We start from the raw sequence: 18,666 nt of genomic DNA on the forward strand, positions 1-18,666 counted from the left end.
TTAAGAGTATATTATTTTACATTGTCAGTTTTGTAAAGACACTCATTCAAATTTCTCAATATTCTTTATAATTTTCATGCACTTATATTCTTACCCAAGTATTACGTTAAGGAAATTTAGATAACATTAAAAAAAGAAAGTGGAGTGGAAATTTCAAAATTTCTCCTTGCTGTGCTTTTCAAGACAGCTCAACAGTTCAATTTATATAAGACTTTCATTTTTTTTTAACTCATTATAGAAAGCCATACCAAAATTATATTCTTTATTCCATTTTCTAAGACCGAATTTTAGTCTAGGGGAGAGAGAGGAAATGGGAATGGCAATATATTGATGTTTTAAGGACCAAAAAAAGAAAAAAAAATCAATTTAGAAGTCTTGTCTTTGTTCATTTGCAATTCTCCTTCATTTCTGTCCCTTCACTTCCACAAGATTTGTCTTTTGGCTTGAACTCACCTTTCTTTCTCTCCAGTTGGGTGTACTAAGTATTCAGGTCTCCAAGAGATCCAGCTAAATCAGCATTTATATTTTTATGTAACATCTGTCCTGGAGAATGAGGTTCATTGAGTGAAATAACCTTATAAATTAACTGAAACACACAGACCTCAGATTTTTTTAAATATCTAACCCAAAAATTCAGCATATGGGCAACTGAGAATTTGTCCATTACGATTATAATTGCAATTTATAATATACCTAGTCTTCATCTGTAGGTCATGAATGCTTACTACATCATTACGGGCAACCATGGGCCTCAATTGTGAAAGAAGTTCTTAGAAGAATCTTTGGACTTCAGTGTCTTTTTAAGAGTTGATAGAATGGATTTATCATAGTGGTGAAGCCAGAAATACTTTTTGGGTTTGATGTCACAGAATGTAGATATACCATATATACAATGCCTTATTCAAACATGGGTGTTCAATAAATATTTATTGAGTGAATACATAATGAATGAATGAGTATTGCAAAGGAATTTGGGGATTCAAATATAGCCAGAAGAATCCAAGTCCTGCTCCAGTGACCTGGTCAACCAATCCAATCTTCCTGCCATGCTCAGTGGAGATCTCAAATCATCCAATCATCATATGATCCTTCTTGATTTGTAACAAGAACCACTGTCATCTTTGGAGTAGTGAAGAAACAAACAAGAAAAAGAGGAGCAGGAAAACCCTAGAGTCTAGCATTCATTTTTAACCTGATTTTCTGGTTTCCAGTGTGTGGGCTCATTAAACAGGAAAAAAATAAATTATTTTTCATTTTCAAAACACCTTGCATTTTTACTTATTCTAGATGCAAGCAACTTTAAAGGCAAAAAAAACATGAGAGGGTATGTGATGAACAGTGCCTAGTTACCAAAGGAGGTCACATAAAAATTAAAAAGCACTAAAGAATGAATAGTAGTCCATCCTGTCCAGGGGGGTGAGCTGTGCAACCCAAGTAAAAATTAAAACCAAATTACATGCACTAATCAGCATTGCATAACACATCCAATTCATTTGCATACAATGCAATTATCCTGATAGGTGCTGAATTCAACACCTCCAGCTGGGTTAGTGCACCTCCAGGGAACACAAGCACTGGGCTTTGTTCTTGTGCATTGGCTATGTTCTCTTACGACTTTGATGGTAAAAAACAATCACTCCCAGCACCTTTAGACTTTGAACATTTGAAATAAAAACAATACAGATCTGTGCATGGGTAGCACTAAAACAGCATTCAGGCCCCCTCAGAAGAGCAAAAAACAGGCTGATTCTGGGTCAGTATTCCATTTCTAGAACATTCTATCTGATCTTGTGTTTTAGAAAACCACATTTGTTTTATACTATATAAAGAATTCTTCTTCTTCTTTTTCTTTACTCTGGACTTGCAGAGGAAGGGGACATTTTGAGGTTATCTTTTTTGTATCAATGACCCTTTGTCCAGCCAGTGACAAAGGATAGACTCTTTCCTGAAGGACTCTGCTGTTTTTGGAGGTAGCCACCCCTAAGGAAGAGGCTGGCAAGCAGGATGGTGGCTGGCTGGTCTGCAAATCCCTTGGAAACCTGCTCAAAAAAGATTGCCCAGGTTCAGAATTGATGGCAGTGAACCCAGTGTCAACATTAGTCTCTTCCTCAAGCTTCTGAAAGCTGCTTTCCCAGCTGAGTACCTTCATTTTGGCTCCGGGTTGAAGGTGGGGAGAAGTCAGATGCAGCTGGGGACTTGTAGGTGGGCTGCTGGCCTGGAATGACCAGCCAGGGCATTTCCACAAAGTGCCACTAGAGCTGACTGATACTGGGCTCCCACTAGGCTCAGGAAGCTCCAGAGAATCCACCTGGAACCTCCTGGCCTGGTTCTTCCGGCTCCTTGATTCTGGGGTCCTCTTTGCAGAGACAGGAGTCTGCCGGGAGCCCTGGAGAAGCATGTCAGCTCCCACGGTGCCATTCAGGAAAGAAAGCTCTCCATTCCTAACACCAACTCCTGGATTGAACTGGACCTATGGGTCAAGGAAAGGAGGAACAAATGAAACATGTTTTCCATTAACTAAGTGCCAAGAGCAGACCATGCCTCATTCACCCTCTGCCATACCATGCCCATAGCAGACAGTAAAAGTTGGTTGAAATGAATAGAAGTGACAATTCTGTCCAATTGTGAGGTGTATAATCAGCATCTCTCTCTCAGACTCTCTAAATTAAGACTTTGGGGAGTCAAATGGGCACTTGGTAACACCGCACTTCTGGTAGATCAAGTTGTTAAACAATGCAAAGATGTTCATAGATGTTATTCAATGACCTCACTTGATGTTATAAAGAATATATTACCAACTATGCAAAAAGAAAACCAAAGAATCATAAAACATATGGTTATAGTCAAGATAATGATCAGAATAAGAATTCAATCTTCCAAAGCTGGTGGTCCTCCTTTTAGATCATGCTAATAACGATATCTATCTTGAGCCATTCTAAGACATATGGGCACTCTGGGCATGATCATAATTTGGCACCTTTTGAAAATCAATAGTCTTGAAATTATTGGGGCATCATTTCTTTAGAGTATAGGTCTGGTATTGTGTGGGCAAATGAAGCAGACTGCTTATGTGGAAGCTCTTGTGTTTTGATCCCTGGCAAATCCACTTTGGTTCCAAATTTACAGCAAGTTAAGCAAAACTCCCATGCTACAGTTGACTATACTCTCTCCCACAGATTGTAGTTCACCGACCCATCTTCCAGACATGGACTCTTGGAAGCTTACATCCTATCCCCTACACAACACTCTCCCCAAAAGTATTTCTGGAAAATGATGGGATTAAGACCACTGGGACTTAGGGATGCTATGTCTGAGGCGGTGAGGGGAGAGGAGGTGAAGGAATTGCCTGAGCAGAAGCCTGAAATAAGGGCAGATGTTAACTGTCTAGTTGGGGGACATATATCAGTGATCTGGGAGTGCAGCAAAGCATGCGCCAACCTCAGAGCCTAAGGGGTCTCATGCCTGAAAAGCTGCGGGAGGCCTGACATGAAAACTTCTCGTGGCTGTAGAGGTAGATTGCCGTATGTCAGCCCAGGAGAAGGGTCTTAAGGCTTCCATTGTTAGAACACTTGGCCAAGCTCCTTCTCTCCCTTTCTCTCAACAATGCCTCTGTTAATGTAAAACCAGTCTCCCAGTGGAAAGCATGTAGTTTCTTTGTTCCATGATCAAATGGGTCACAGCTACTGAAGTTAGAGATTGATATCCATGTACATAGTTTGAGCTTGGGATAAAATTAGTCAGTTTACCTTGATCAAAAGGATTGTATCCACTGAAGAATTATGTGTTTTCACTTCTAGAAAGGAGAAAGTAATTAGCTAGGACACCTTGTGATTTTGGGGAGCCCTGAGACTTTCGTTCATTGTATCCCGTGATTTTTTCACATGAGATCATTGTTTTGCAGCATGGCAAAGAGAACAAAAAGCAAGTGCTGGATTTCAGTCACCAGCACCTTGGCACCGGAGTGCTGGTGGTCCCCTGATTTCCCCGCACTCTTAAAATTATTCCTGTGTCTGTGTCTGTGTCTTTGTTTGTTTCATCTCTTGCAACGTATTCTGCCCGGGGACCCTATCTTTATTGGGGATGTCACGAACCCCCAATAGGAAAAGATAATTTTCTCCATCTTGCTAACAGCCCTTTGAAATTGGTATTCAGGATCCATCCCTGTCTGGCCCCAGGATTTTGTTTAATCAAATATCAAAAGAATGATACAAAAGAACTTTAAATGCATACTACTAATTGAAAGAAACCAATCTGAGAAGGTGACATACTATATGATTCCAACTCTATGACATTCTGGAAAAGGCAAATCTATGGACACAGTAAAAAGATCAGTAGTTGCCAGGGGTTGGTGGAGGAGAGAGGGACGAATAGGCAGAGCACGGGATTTTTAGGGAGGTAAAGCTATTCTATATATAACCATAATGATGGATATGTGTTCTTACGCATTTGTCAAAACCCATGGAACGTACAACACCAAGAGTGAGCCCTAATGTAAACTACTGACTTTGGGTGATAACGATGTGTCAGTGTGGGCTCATCAGTTGTAGCAAATGTACCACTCTGGTGGAAGATGTTGATAGTTGGGGAGGCTGTGTGTGCAGGGTCAGGGGGTACATGGGAACTCTCTGCACTTTCTGCTTAATTTTGCTATAAACCGAACACTGCTCTAAAAAATAAAGTCTATTTAAGAGGAGGGGGAAACAGTATGTATTTATCTCACAAAGCAAGAAGGCATAAATCAGGACACTGAGAAAGCAGGTCTAGAAATGAGTAAATTACCATACATATTAACATAGTATTTGTATATGTGATACACATGTATGTTCTCTCAATTTTCTCTCTGATGGAAATGGTGAGGAGACTAATTACGAAACCACAAAAACAAAAAAACAGGGACTTCCATTGATTCTTTAGAATAGAAGTTGACAAATACTTTCTGTGAAGCAGCATATAGTAAATATCTGAGGCTTGGCCGGCCATGTGGTCTTTATCCCGACTACTCGACTTTGCCGCAAAATAGCCACAGACTGTACAAAAATGAATGGTGTGGCTGCGTTTCAATAAAACTCTATTTATGAACACTGAAATTTGAATCTCATATAATTTTCATGAGCCATACATTTTCTTGCCAACCACTTAAAAATGGAAAACTATTCTTAGCTCCCCAGCCAGAGCCGGCCAACCCCTGCTCTATCAATGATTCTCATTCTCTCTCCTTCTCTGCCCCCACCACCGTCCCTCCTCCTCTCCTCCTCTCCTCCTCTCCCTCCTCTTTCCCCTCTTCCTCTCCCCCCTCCCTCTCTTCCTCTCTCTCCTCCCCTTTTAAGAATAAGAACGTTTTATCCAAACAATATCCTACCTGGAAGCCCAGAATATGAAACACTTCAATTGGAGCAGCTCCAGTTGAAGGTCAGGGGTAGCCCCTGCCTTCTGGGTCAACCTTGGCCCCTCCTTCTCCTCCCAGGTCCCTAGGGCTTCTCAGAGCCCAGTTTGAAAACCACTACTCTAGAATCTCTAAATTCTATTCAAGCCAGCTCACCAGAGAGCTACCCTACCCAAACTTCCCTCCCTGTCACAGATGTGCTTCTGCTGAGCCACACCTCCGCCTCGCGCTGAGAAGGGCTTCTGCCGACCAGAAACTCTCTCTAGGGGGGCGCTGTTGAAGGGATGCTGCTGTACCACAAGACATGCCCTTTGTGCAAACCCACAGAGAAACGTGTCTAAACTTTGCTGCACAGTGGAACGACCTGGGGACCATTAAAAAACTGTGATGCCTGGCTCCTGTAGAGGATATTAGAAAAGGCATAAAGGCCTGGGTAAAGGGACTAGGACAAAGGTGGAAACCGGGCAGTCCTGCAAACAGGACTTGGGGTATGAATGCTTATCAGCCAGCTGCATACAGCAGGCTTGGGAATGCATGGGAGTGTGACTGATGTTGGGTCCCTGCCCTTTTCTTGATAGCCTTAAGGAACAACAAGGAAATAACAAGATAATTACAAGTTTAATGTGTATCGTTAAATAGATTTGTTTAGAACAGCGTGCTTGCTGTATGACGCCAAAGATTTTACCTGTGCGCTCATTGCTGTAAACACGTATGCCTTTCCCTACAATAAATACAGAGATTTGGAGAGGATTGGGAGCTCTTTGAAAGGAAAAGAGTGTCTCTTCCTCCTTCAGCCTGAGATTGTGGTCTGGAGCATTCTTCGCTGCGCTGTGACACTCGTAGAGATGCTGGACGATCTCTACAGCTCCCACCCCGAGACATTCAGATTTCACTGGACTAGGGTGCAATCCAGGCATCAGCAATATTTAAATGATTCTTAACAGAGGGGAATGTCAACTTTTTTTTGAAGAGATGTCTAAGATCCTTAGACCATATGGCAAAAGTGAGTGCAGCATGATTAACATAGAAATACAGATGTGTGCTGTTGGAAGGAAGAATTTCCAGGAGAAACATAATGCTGAGTGATTGAGATAAATCCCTTGAGGGGGAATAAAGCTTGCCAAAAAACAAACTGAAACGCATTTGTACGAATGCTGATCATTTAAAGCTCATCTTTCTAAGAAATATTTGTAAAATGTTACAAATTGAGAGCGAGGTTTCTCAAATTCAAGGAACATAAGCAACTATCATGATTAACAGGAAAATTGTCACTCATTATGACTCTAATCTCTCAAAAAGCAAGAGAAAACACATCCTTGGAAAATGATTAAGTTACTAAGGGGCAGACTCACATCATGAAGGGAAAAATAATATTGTTTCTTACTGAGAGTGATTCCAAAAAGATAGCAAAAGAGGATTTCTCCAACACTGGGAAACAATGATTGCATGGAAACAAATTCTGTGGATCCTAAGAAACCCCAAAAGAGTGCCAGACTCACTCATGGGTTGACATCAGTTTTTTCCAATTAACTGATCCTTTCAAAGGTACTTATTTTAATCAATTGGCCAAAACCACTGATGTTCAACCTGCTATTCTATAGCAGCAGAAACCTCCTGAGCAATGCCTCTTTCACATCAGTATAAGCCAGAGCATTGAGCGAGAGTGTAGACGTGTGTGTGGGGAGGGGGGTTGTCTGGCTGTGTGGGGTATTTTGCGAGAGGTGACAGAGAATGAGAGGGAAATGAGCAGAGGAAGGAAGGAGGAGTTAATAGAATCCAAGGGAGTACATCTGAGAGACTCAAAAATGAGAAGAAAAGAGCCCTTAAGAAATGCTAGAGAATGGCCGGACGCTGTGGCTCACATCTGTAATCCTAGCACTCTGGGAGGCTGAGGCGGGCAGATTGTTTGAGATCAGGAGTTCGAGACCAGCCTGAGCAAGAGCGAGACCCCCGTCTCTACTAAAAATAGAAAGAAATTAATCAGACAACTAAAAATATATAGAAAAACTTAGCTGGGCATGGTGGCACATGCCTGTAGTCCCACCTACTCGGGAGGCTGAGGCAGCAGGATTGCTTGAGCCCAGGAGTTTGAGGTTGCTGTGAGCTAGGATGATGCCACGGCACTCTAGCCCAGGCAACACAGTGAGACTCTGTCTCAAAACAAACAAACAAACAAACAAAAAGAAATGCTAGAGAAGATGAAAATAAATTACTTACTTCCAGAAAGACTGTATTCTCTTATTTTAAATAGCTAATAAAGAACATAAGAAGGAACATACTATCCATAGACAAAATGAAATGGAACACATGCTTACTTATGCCAAACTGGCTTCTGCAGTATATACCTTCTTTAAAGAGACAAATTTAGTTCCTGAAAACAAGTAGTCAAGTAGTCAACAAATATTTCAGACACAGCTGTCTGTCTAGTACTCAAGCAGAAATAAACATTTACAATGAAATACGGAAAAGAGAGGGAGAGTCATAAAGTCCCACATTATATGACACAAGAATGAGAAAATATATCATTATCAGTTATGTGTTAGAAAGATTTAGGTGTTAACTGTTCTAGTTAGGAATGGGAATGAATGTTCACTTGAGCTTCCCAGGAGGTTTCAAAGAGAAAGTGCAATTTGATCAGAACCTTACAGTTGGGGAATTGAACAGGAAATGAAAGGAATCTTGGATAAGGAGTATCAGGCACTACGTGGATGTAGATATATATACAATGGAATATTACTCTGCCATAAAAAGGGATGAATTCTAATAAATGCCACGACATGGACGAACTTTGAACACATCATGCTAGGTAGAAATAAGCCAGACATGAAAAGACAAATATCATATGATTCTACTTATGTAAGGTACCAATAATTGGCAAATTCATAAAGACAGAAAGTAGAATAGAGGTTCCCAAGGGCTGGAGGGAGGGGAGAATAGTGAGTTTGGTTTAATGGGTACAGAGTTTTTGTTTGGGGTGATGAAAAGGTTCTGGAAATCGATAATGGTGATGTTTGCACAACATTGTGAATGTGCTTAATGCCACTGAATTGTACACTAAAAAAATGGTCAAGATAGTAAATTTAGTCTTATATATATCTTACCACAATTTTAGAAAAGAAAGAAGGTTTTCTGAAATTTAAAAAAGAGATGAAAATGGTAAAGTTTTACCATATTATATAGTTTACCACAATAAAAAATAAAAACCAAAGGTGCAGGAGTGAGCCTGGAGTTCTGGAAAGAAAGGGAGGGTAACAGGTTGGGATGGCCAAGGAATGAGGCAGCAAGGGAGATATTAGGGGGGCTTGGGTTTAGTCCATTTTGCATTGCTTTAAAGGAAATACCTGAGGCTGGGTAATTTATAAAGAAAAGAGGTTTCTGTGGCTCACAATTCTGCAGGCTGTACAAGAAGCATGACGCTGGCATCTGCTTCTGGCGAGGGCCTCAGGGAACTTTCAGTCAAGGTGGGGAGGGGGAGAGGGGTACAGGCATGTCACATGGCGAGAGGGAGCAGGGAGAGAGGACAGGGTGCCCACATTCTTTTAAATAACCAGCTCCTGTATGAACTAATAGAGTGAAAATTCACTCCTCACGAGATACCGCCCAAGCCCTCCATGAGGGATCCGCCCCCACGACCCAATCGCCTCCCACCTCCAACTCTGGGGATCAGATTTCAACGTGAGCTCTGGAGGGGAGGAACATCCAACTCTTATCAGGCCTGCTTGTGAAGGGCCTTGAAAGCCGGGCAAGGGCATTTCAATGTTATTTGCCTTTCGTTACTGAGCTGAGAAGAAGCATACATTTGGCAGTCATTTAACGATATATTCTGATAGCAACGCGAAGGACGAAACAGAAGGCCTGGAGCCAGGGTGGAGGGTGCAAATGCTGTCACAGTGCTGGGCATTTGAAGTTACGTGGGCTTAAAGAGGGAAGGAGGGAAGGAGAAATGACTCCAAAGGAAAATTAGAACAGCTGGGGACTGATTGGATATGGGGGTTCTGAAAATAGGAGGCTTTAAAAACAGCTGGTGTTTCAAGACATGGGCAAATGGGGGAAGAATGAACAGAGCCGGAGAAGTTGAAGGTGGGGAAGGGCTGTGAATGATGACTTTGGTTTTGCTCGGATTCAATTTGACATGAGGATGAGACACTGTGTTTAAATGGTCTTGTAGGGAACAGGAAATGGCCTAAAACCTCGAGAAATAGAGGAGATGCAAATGTAGGATTAAGTTAAACAAAAGTGATAACCAAATCTATAGAGTGATTTTTTTATTCCTTAATCTTAGGGGAAACCTTCAGTGTAGGGCAGTGGTTCCCCACTAGGAGTGATTCTGCCCCTCAGAGGGCATTTGGCAAAGTCTGGAAGCATTTTGGGTTGTCACAACTATGGGGGCAGTGCGACTGGCATCCAACAGGTAGAGACCAGGATGCCGCTAAACACCCTGCAATGTCCAGGCCGTGTCCCCACGACAAAGAATTATCTGGCCCAAAATGTCCATAGTGCCAAGGTTGAAGAGACCTGATTTAGGGATAGGAAGACACAGTTGAGTCTTTGAGAAAACAAACAAAAAAACCAGAAGAGGAATAGTCAGAGAGAATGAGCCCCTTAATTAAAAGAACTGGGTTATGGAAGCCCACAGAGGAGAGAATTTCAAAAAGGCAGGATGGCCCACATGCATCAGTGCTGCCAGTGCCTCGTCCTCAAGCACTGCTGGCCTTTGAGAGAGCAGTGTCACCTATTGCTAGAGGAAGAAGTGAGAGCCCAGGAGGACAGAGGAAGGTTGGCAACTCGAGGTGGCAAGAATGTAGACGACTCAAGTCAAAGAAATGGCGTGGAAAGAAGGCAAGATACTCGAGCTGTCGAGTCAAGGAAAAAGGAAAGTTTGCTTGTTTGAGTCCGAAGGAGATGTTACCTCTGTTACCTCTGTCTGACAACAGAGAAGAGGCCAAAAATGCCATGAGCTTATCAAGTAAGCAAGCAAACAAATGAAAGAGCAAGATCCAGAACAGGAGAAACCCACAGAGCGAAGAATCCGACCAATGGGCTTGAATGTGCACATCCTACTGATTAAGTCAATTTGAGGAAAAAGTCCCCCAAATACATGTCAATAAGCTTTTTTAAAATTAGAAACTTGAAAGTAATTAAAATAATTAAAAAGAAATATTTGTTGGTAATACTGCAATTAAAAAAAAAACCTCTGTTTGCAACCTTCTCCAGTAAGTTATTCTTATTAAAAATGTTACTAAGATGTGGAGAAAAAAGTAGCATCAGAGAAATTATTATTAAACTTGAAGAGAAGAAAAAGTGTCAAGTTTGGCTATGAAGTTAGAAATAAAAAAGTTATCTAACGATAGGCTGAATTATCTTGTTTTGAAGGATTTTTCATGGGTACTACATTTCTTAAAATTCTAATGGAAATCAAAACACTATACATTAAAATTGTTTATAAATAAAACAAAAATTGTGTGTTCGAAGCTTGAACTTTGGAGAGAAAGAGACCTGAGTCTAAAACCTGACTCTCTCTTTTGCTCCCTGTGTGACCGTGGGCAAGTTATTTAAACTTTCTAAGCCTCGGTTTCCTGATTTGTAAAATGGAGATATTTATAATGAAACCATGCAACATGGTACCTGACATCTAAGTGTTCATTAAATGTTGTATCTAATATCATCTTATTATATTAACTCTCTGCTTTCCATAAGTAGATTATGAAAAGCTATACACAGTGACTTAAAAGATTGATAATTCTGTCAGATATTTTTGGAACATTTTCAGCAATCTGACTTTCAAAGTTAGTATAAACAAACCAGTCTCAGTATTAGAGAGGTACGTATCTCACGCTCTTGAAAAGTAATATTAAAATTGCTTAATCCATCTATCAGATCCAATAAAATTGATGCTAAATATCTTTTAACTAATTCTAAAAATTGAATTGAATTCCACCCTTAAGAGATGAAGTTTTGCCACCAATGAAGCTGTACACAGCTATAGTAGCTTTAAGTCGCAAGAGATTTTAGAAATGATCTAGGTCAGTATTGTCTAATGCAGTAGTCACCAACCCCATGAGCCTATTTAAATTATTAAAATCAAATAAAATTAATAATTCTGTTCTTCAGCCTCACTAGCCACAATTCTAGTGCTCAATAGCTACATGTGGCCAATGGCCACCATACTGACCCACGCAAATGTAGAATATTTTCATCATCATAGAAAGGAGACAGCGTTAGTCTAGAGAATGGGTCTCAATTGGAAGAAAGTGGAGTGGATGTGCGAAACGGAAATACGTGACTTTCTCCACATGCCTATGTCTTGGAGAGCTGTGTGGATTCTAGTTCTGGAGTTGACTGCAGGAGATCCAGAGGTGAGGCTCAGAAATGACAGGCAGGATGTGCAGGCAGGACTTCCAGCTCATTCTGATGAAAAGATTGGGAAAAGCTACCAGAATGGGTGGCTGACAACCAACATCTGTTGTCAAGACTGGATGCCCCAGACTGTACTGACGTTGGGCTTATGCGCTAATGTTATTGATCCGCCCTGCCCAGATCCCAAGAATAGGACACCGCCCCTGGTGGGGAGGAGGAGATGTGTGTGAATTATCCCATTTGAGCCACTTGGGAAGCAGTCACCCTTGTCAAGGGAAGAAGACCTGAAAGTTGGTCCTCAGAGGGGATGAGACGGAACCGTCTTCTTTCACACTAAGAGTGTGGCCTGGGGCCCCTCCTGTAGATGGGGGTAGAGAAGATGTGGAGGAGACCTGGGAAGGACCCAGAGGTCATGTCTTGCCTGGGAGCTCTGAGAATAGCCATGTCTAGAGGTGGTTGTAAGTTATTCTTCTTGTACAGAATTCTTTGTGTTTTTCCCTCAAATCTTTGGAAAGATCTTGTTGAAAAGTACAGTCATGTTGTGGGGACTTTCCCATAAGCCCAGGGTGGTGGTGGCAGCAGTTGTCAGGTGAGGACACAGGGCCTGCAGCAGGTGGTGGCCTCTTGAGGGTCAATGTCAACATGCCAGCAAACAGTGGCCTGTGAGGAGGTCACTATGGAAGAACCTGCGGGACCTGCTCTAGCACACGTGAGGAGCCACATCTTAGGGACTGTGTGCCACCAAGTGACATACTGACTTCTGTGATATGGTGACCTTCGTCCCTGTCTGGCTTCCTCGTTGCTCCTTCTCAGTTTCTCTCGTGGTTCTTCCCTCTCCCACCTCCTGGAGAGTGGACACTTTCCGGGTCCCGCTGTCATCTCTTCTCTCTCTGCAGGCTCTACCTTGGTAATGTTGCTCCTTCCCAGGGCTTCAGCTCCCGTGTTCACAATTTACCACCCTAACCCGTGTCCCCAGCCCACCCCCCTCCTGAGTTACAGACCTCGAGGACCACCTGAGTGCGGAATGTCTTCGCCCAAACGACCTGCAAGCACCTCAAACCCAGTGTGTCCAAATTCATCTTCACCTCCCTCCTGTCCACCCTCTACGTCCAATTCATTGCAAATTCCATCAGGGCTGCCTCTGCAATCTAACTCCTACTTCCATCGTGAATTCCCTATTTCAAAACATTGCTGGCCTTTGCCTGGACAGTTGAAGCCACCGCTGAAGAGGTTAGTCAAGCCCCCACGCAATCTGTCCTATTGACGGTACTAGGATTATTGTCCTAAATTGTATATTGCAGGCATGAGCATGCCTGCCCCTTCTCTAAAAACCTCCATAAATGGCTCTCTTAAAATCCCATTTTATGTCCTCCTGCACCATTCTCAGTGGACCAGAAATTCTCCTCAGCACATTTGAATTCTCTAGCCCTACACTCAGCCGATTTGGTCATCCTCCAAGTCATACTTCCTCCACGGAACTTTCCCAGAAGCCCTTGGTCAATTTAACTTTCCCCTTCCCCACACTCAAGGGGGGTGGCTGGGGCTCTACAGTCACTTTCCCCTCAGGCCGCTGGTGCTGCGGGCACACGTGGGAGTGTGCAGCACCCCATCAGACTGCGGGGTCAGTGTGAGCTGCATAGAACACCTGACCCAAGGTCAACAAAGGCACAGCCGTCACTTCTCCCACAGTCTATGAAATACAGACTTTGCTGGGACATTTCAAGTAGCTTCCAGGGAGGTTTTATCTTTTAATTTATGGAGTTTCCCCTACTGAACGTCAAACAGAATGATAATTCAGTTCAAACTCAGAGTCTGCCGGAAGCCTGGCACCAAAATCATGGATTCTACACACTTGGATTTGCCCAAGCCAGGGGCACCCAAGAGATGGATGCATCAGCAGGTGAGCCAAGGTAGAGGGATCACAAGTGTGGCAAATAGAAAAAAAAAAAACTACAAAAAGTACGAAGAATGTAACTTTGGACAACATGGAAAGCTGAGAAGCAGCAGTAGCTGACTAGAGATACTGCATGTGGTTGATTTGACAAAATAGCTGATTTGATGTAGGGCAGGATTCACGTTGCAGGCGGTTTAAAAAGAAAAGGGCCTCATCGCCCATGGTACCTTCCCTCACACACCGACACCATCACCACCACCGGTGGCAACACACAGGGAGAAGGCAGAGGGACGGCTAAAGTGGAGAAAGGGAAGACTGAATCCAATATGATTTTGCATCCACTAGGAACCGAGACAGCACGATTAAAACTGCCACGTGGAGAACATGGCCTAGAACAGGGTCTGGTCCAGAGCAGGTGTTCAGTTAATATTTGGGAAATGAATAAACATGGACTGACTTGCTCATTTATTCATACATTCAATCATTTACTGAGCATCTAGTAGATACCCTCATATCATGCTCATCAAAAATGTACGTTCTAGACTCTGAGAAGCATCAGATAGTCTGCAATGACAAGATGTCGTGTGGAAAAAGCATTGCTCCCTGTGTGCACTCAGTGAGACAGCCGGCGACCTTCTTACACGCACAGATGATAATTTCATCGCTTCTGCATGGTCTGCTGCAGTTTCCACTTTACAAAGCACCTCCATGTATATTCTCTCATTTGACCCTCATAACACAAATGATACATGTCAGCACCATTCACGGGATCCATCAGTGGCTGCTCATTACAGAAGGATGGAGCAGAAGCTACTTAGCAAGGCACTCGTTCGTTCATACAGGAATATACGTGCCAGACACAGGAGTGTACCAAAAAGGTCCCTGCCGCCTTGGTGCTTACATTCCAGTGGCTTCCATGTCCCTGATGGTCCAGCCTCTGGCCACCTGCCCATCCTCTTCCCCGACCCCTCCCTTCACCCCAGCCACGGAGAACCTCAGGCCGTTTGCAGTTTGCTGGACGTGCCCTGCTAAGGAAGTGCCCCACCAACACTGTCACCCACTGTCTCTTCTGTTGGGAACACCCTCGCTCCCATCTCCAACTGGCTAATTCCTGCCCGGCCGTCCAGCCCAGGCAGGCCCCGGCATCGCTCCTCAGGAAAGCTTTCTCCATCACCCCCACATGCTCAAGTCTCCTGCACACATGCCTCCATCCTGGCCCTGTGGAAGAATTGTCTGTGGAGAGGTTAATTCGTGGTTATGGTTCTTCCTTGAATAAGTATCATTTGCTTACTTTTGGTGGACATCAGTGACTTGGGGCCACTTTGTGTTTGTCGGGGGAGATACCCTGATCTTCCCCAGAGACCCTCAACCTCTCCTGAGAGTCCCACAGAACAGTCCAACGTCACACAGAATCTACTCTAGAGGGTAGAGACTTCACCGCAGGACTAAACTAACCCATATGGTCCTATCTCCCTGAATGCAGTAATTGATTTGGAGAAGAGAATCTGATCCAAGCTGGTCCAGCTGACGTGAAGTCCAGAAATGTTATTGGGCCACTGTGGGCTGAGGCATTCAGAGCCCACGTGAAGGATGTATGTGGTCCTTGGAGCTGCTGGCAGCCAGTGGCGACCCCACAGCGGGGACTGTCTGAGCACAGGGCCTAGAGAGAGGGGGCAGAGCTGCAAGTTGGGTCCTGAGCCCGCAGTTTAAGGCTTGGGCTACTTACTTGCAAGGAAGTTTGTGCTGGGTTTTCTACTCCGAAAAATTCACTCCATTCTGAGAATGGAGTAGCTACATGATATCTATGAGTTGTCTTTTATGGCTGCGGTCCCCAATCCCTGGTCCCCGGCCCGTTAGAAGCCGGCCACAGAACTTCACCATCCCCCAACCCCAACCCGTGGAAAAATTATCTTCCATGAAACTTAGGAAGGGGGTGCGGCACAGCGAGAGGTGAGCTGCTGGAGCCAGCGAAGCTTCCTCTGTATTTACAACCACTTCCATCCCTCCCGTCACACCTGAGCTCCACCTCCAACCCCACCCCAGCCACCCCCATCCAGGAAAAACTGTCCCATGAAACCCGTGCCAAAAAGGTTGGGCTCCGCTGTTTTATGGCATATTATAGCCAAGCCTTTGTACGCTTTCCTCAGGCACTTTTATGATATGAAGCCAGAAGCAGTATTTTCCAGAAGACAATCCCCCACTTTGTTTGCAAAAGCTCAGACATTGACAGGGAGGAGACTAAGGGAAGGGGAGCCAAGTGCGTTTTGGAGCGAGCAAGCAGAGGTCCATGAGGTTTGGAGCTCCCCAAGAGATCAGGAAGCAGGTGGCGTCTCCAAGGGGGACACTGAGAATGAGGTACTAACACTCTGCTCCCACCTGGGAGGTGGCCAGACTCCTAAAACAAACTGGACAGGAAGAGGCCTATTTTCATACCACTCACAGGTTTTCCCTTTATCCAAAAAATTCTTCTACAATCCCCAAATTTGAATCAACTTTCCAAAATAAGTTGTATGAGCTGTGGTTCCAAACTAAAAATGTCAAAATGATTAAGGAGTAGGAATGATTAAACCTGTGCCCCCTGCTGCACACATACATTATAATTTTTGTTTGACATTGAGGTTGATTTTAAGTTCTGGAGATTCACTAAGACTGGAAGAGAAACTTTAGATGCCTTGGAAATTGGGAAGTTATATAATAGGCAACATACCTATCCACCTATGTGAACAAAAAGGTAAATAATTTAGAAATCATTTAATATAGAATCAATATAATTCATATTTTAACTAAGAAGCCAAAGTGATGACAACAAAATTAACTAAACGGAAAGACAACCCACCTCGCAGCCTGTTATGATTACACTTTATTCAACAGGCTGTAAAGGGGTTTCTGATCATTTCTCAAGGACAGAAGCCACAGAATATTTTGCTGGGAATATCATGTGCCTTGAACACATAACCAAACCCCTCTACACCTCAGTCTTCTTATCTGCAAAATGGGGAAAATAGTGGATTCCTAGGTTTTTACAAGTATTAAATGAAATTATCAATTTAAAATTCTTATTATAGGGCATAATATGAACAATAATAGCTAAAATTGAGTTGTGGGTGTTCTCTTAACCATGCACTTTGTAAGTGTTAGGGCATTTAGAGTGGATGATAACTATACTATAGGAAGATGCTAATACCGTATGACCTTCATTGTGCTGGTGAAGGAACTGAGGCCTGTGGTCCTACAGCTACTAAGTGGCAAAGCTCAATTGCCACATCATACACGCAAGAGACCACACGTGGTAGCTGTCATGGTCAAATACACTCACACTATGTTAGGTTTCAGTAGCATGGTTACCAAAGAAGGCTTTCATTTCAAGATTGACTTTTGAAAGAGTTCTAACCAACATGATTTGTGATAAAATTTGACAGAGATACAAGATACTTAAAAATTAAGTCAACGGGACTGCAAACGTAACATCCCCAAACATAACTGTGACCTGAACTTCCTTAGGCCAGATGGAAAGAGCTCCTGAGCCCAAAGAGTGAGCAAAGGACTGGCATCTAGTTGATCGGCATGGAAAAAGGCAAGCTGAGAAAGGACACATTGTCTGATTCTACTACACAGTACTTGTGTCAGCTATAATTTCACTGAGTCTGAACTTTCTTATCTGTCAGATGAGATTTTATTAGATCAATGACTCTTAACCTTACCACATACTGGAATCATCCAAGGAGCTTCGAAAACGATACCTAGATTCAGCTCTGACTGGCCGGGGGTGGGGATTTCTGAAAGCTTGGAGGGATTCTAATGCACAACCAAGTTTGAGAACCCCTGGCTTAGGCCTATTCAGATGTTAAATTACACAGCTCCCTACTCATCTAGGAGATCATAGAGACAAAACAGACATACCTGAAGCAGAATCTTGTTGCCATCGTAGTCCTGAGTCTGCCACCGGGTGCTGCTGATGGGCACGCAGGGATTGGGGAGGAGAGGCACTAACTGGCCGATCTCCTGAACCTTGAACTGCAGCACCGAAGACTCTTTCGGGTCCACCGACGTTCCCAGGGGCAGCTGCTTCAGGGCGAGCTGCAAGACAAAGCTCTCGGTGGCATAGAGCACAAAGAAACAAAAATTACTCTTTTGCAAGGTGGCTTCTCTCTGCAGAATCATCTCGTAGAGCCTGATGGCGTCCTCATAGTTATCAAAACTGCAGTAGAGCGTCACCCTGAGGATCTCGGCGCCCCGGTGCACCTGCCTCACGCCCCAGACGGGCATCTGGCTATCCAGGCTGTAGAAGTCCTGATCGGCAAGAAGGTAGGGACACAGTCTCCCCTGTGCATCCCGGGTGGGGTAGCACTGCCATGGCGAGCGCTGGAGGGAGTCCAGAGCGCGAAATAGCCGCTCCTCTCCCAGGCTTTCGTGCAGGAAGAGCAGGACAGACATCCCCGGGAAGCGGGATCGCCTGGGGTGGCCCTTTTCATAGGATTTCACTGGAGTCACCCGCTCAGACACCAGAAAGAGACGGACCTCTGGGCAAATGCAAGCGAGGAGCTGGTCCAGAGTCCGCTGCAGAAGCGAGCCGTGCCCCGAGTTGGCAAGGAGATGGACGGTCATGGCCAGAGGCCCCTGTGTCTCATCCATGGTGGAACCGCCTGAGGACGACAAGGAAAGCGAGCGTGGAGGGCCCACCGTTCAGGCTTCTGAAATGAATGAAGAAGGGCCGAGCCTTCAGCTACTGAGAGCGGGGCTCTTCACCGGACTAACAGGAGCTCCTGGCCGCCCGTGCGCTTGCAGGGAGAGCAGCTCGGCAGCCTCTGCCACACACAACAGCGCTGGGGTCGAGTCATGCAGCTTGTGCATAAAGTTAACTGTTGTGTTTGGCTTTTTCAGGCGTTTCCCAGGGTTTCTGTTTGACCTAAAAACCTATAATCCTGAGAAACACCCGAGTGGGTGGTTCTAACAGACACTCAGTATAAAGGAAATGACCGGGGGAAAAGGAACATGAGTGGCTCTGGTAGGCTGATAGCAATCTGTTTGCTTG

General features: G+C 44.0%; 1 protein-coding gene across 1 annotated transcript; it reads right to left on the bottom strand.

Moving 5' to 3' along the window:
• Nucleotides 1-1,819: 1,819 nt before the first annotated feature.
• FAM124B (family with sequence similarity 124B) lies at nucleotides 1,820-18,266 on the bottom strand. Its single transcript, XM_012642552.1, has 2 exons — nucleotides 17,535-18,266; nucleotides 1,820-2,470 (listed from the first exon to the last, which is right to left on the bottom strand). Exons 1-2 carry the CDS (start codon nucleotides 18,264-18,266, stop codon nucleotides 1,820-1,822), a joined length of 1,383 nt encoding a protein of 460 aa, XP_012498006.1.
• Between the last annotated feature and the right edge of the window lie 400 nt (nucleotides 18,267-18,666).

This window comes from Propithecus coquereli, unplaced genomic scaffold, assembly GCF_000956105.1.
Source record: "Propithecus coquereli isolate 6110/MARCELLA unplaced genomic scaffold, Pcoq_1.0 Scaffold18, whole genome shotgun sequence".
NCBI lineage: Eukaryota > Metazoa > Chordata > Mammalia > Primates > Indriidae > Propithecus > Propithecus coquereli.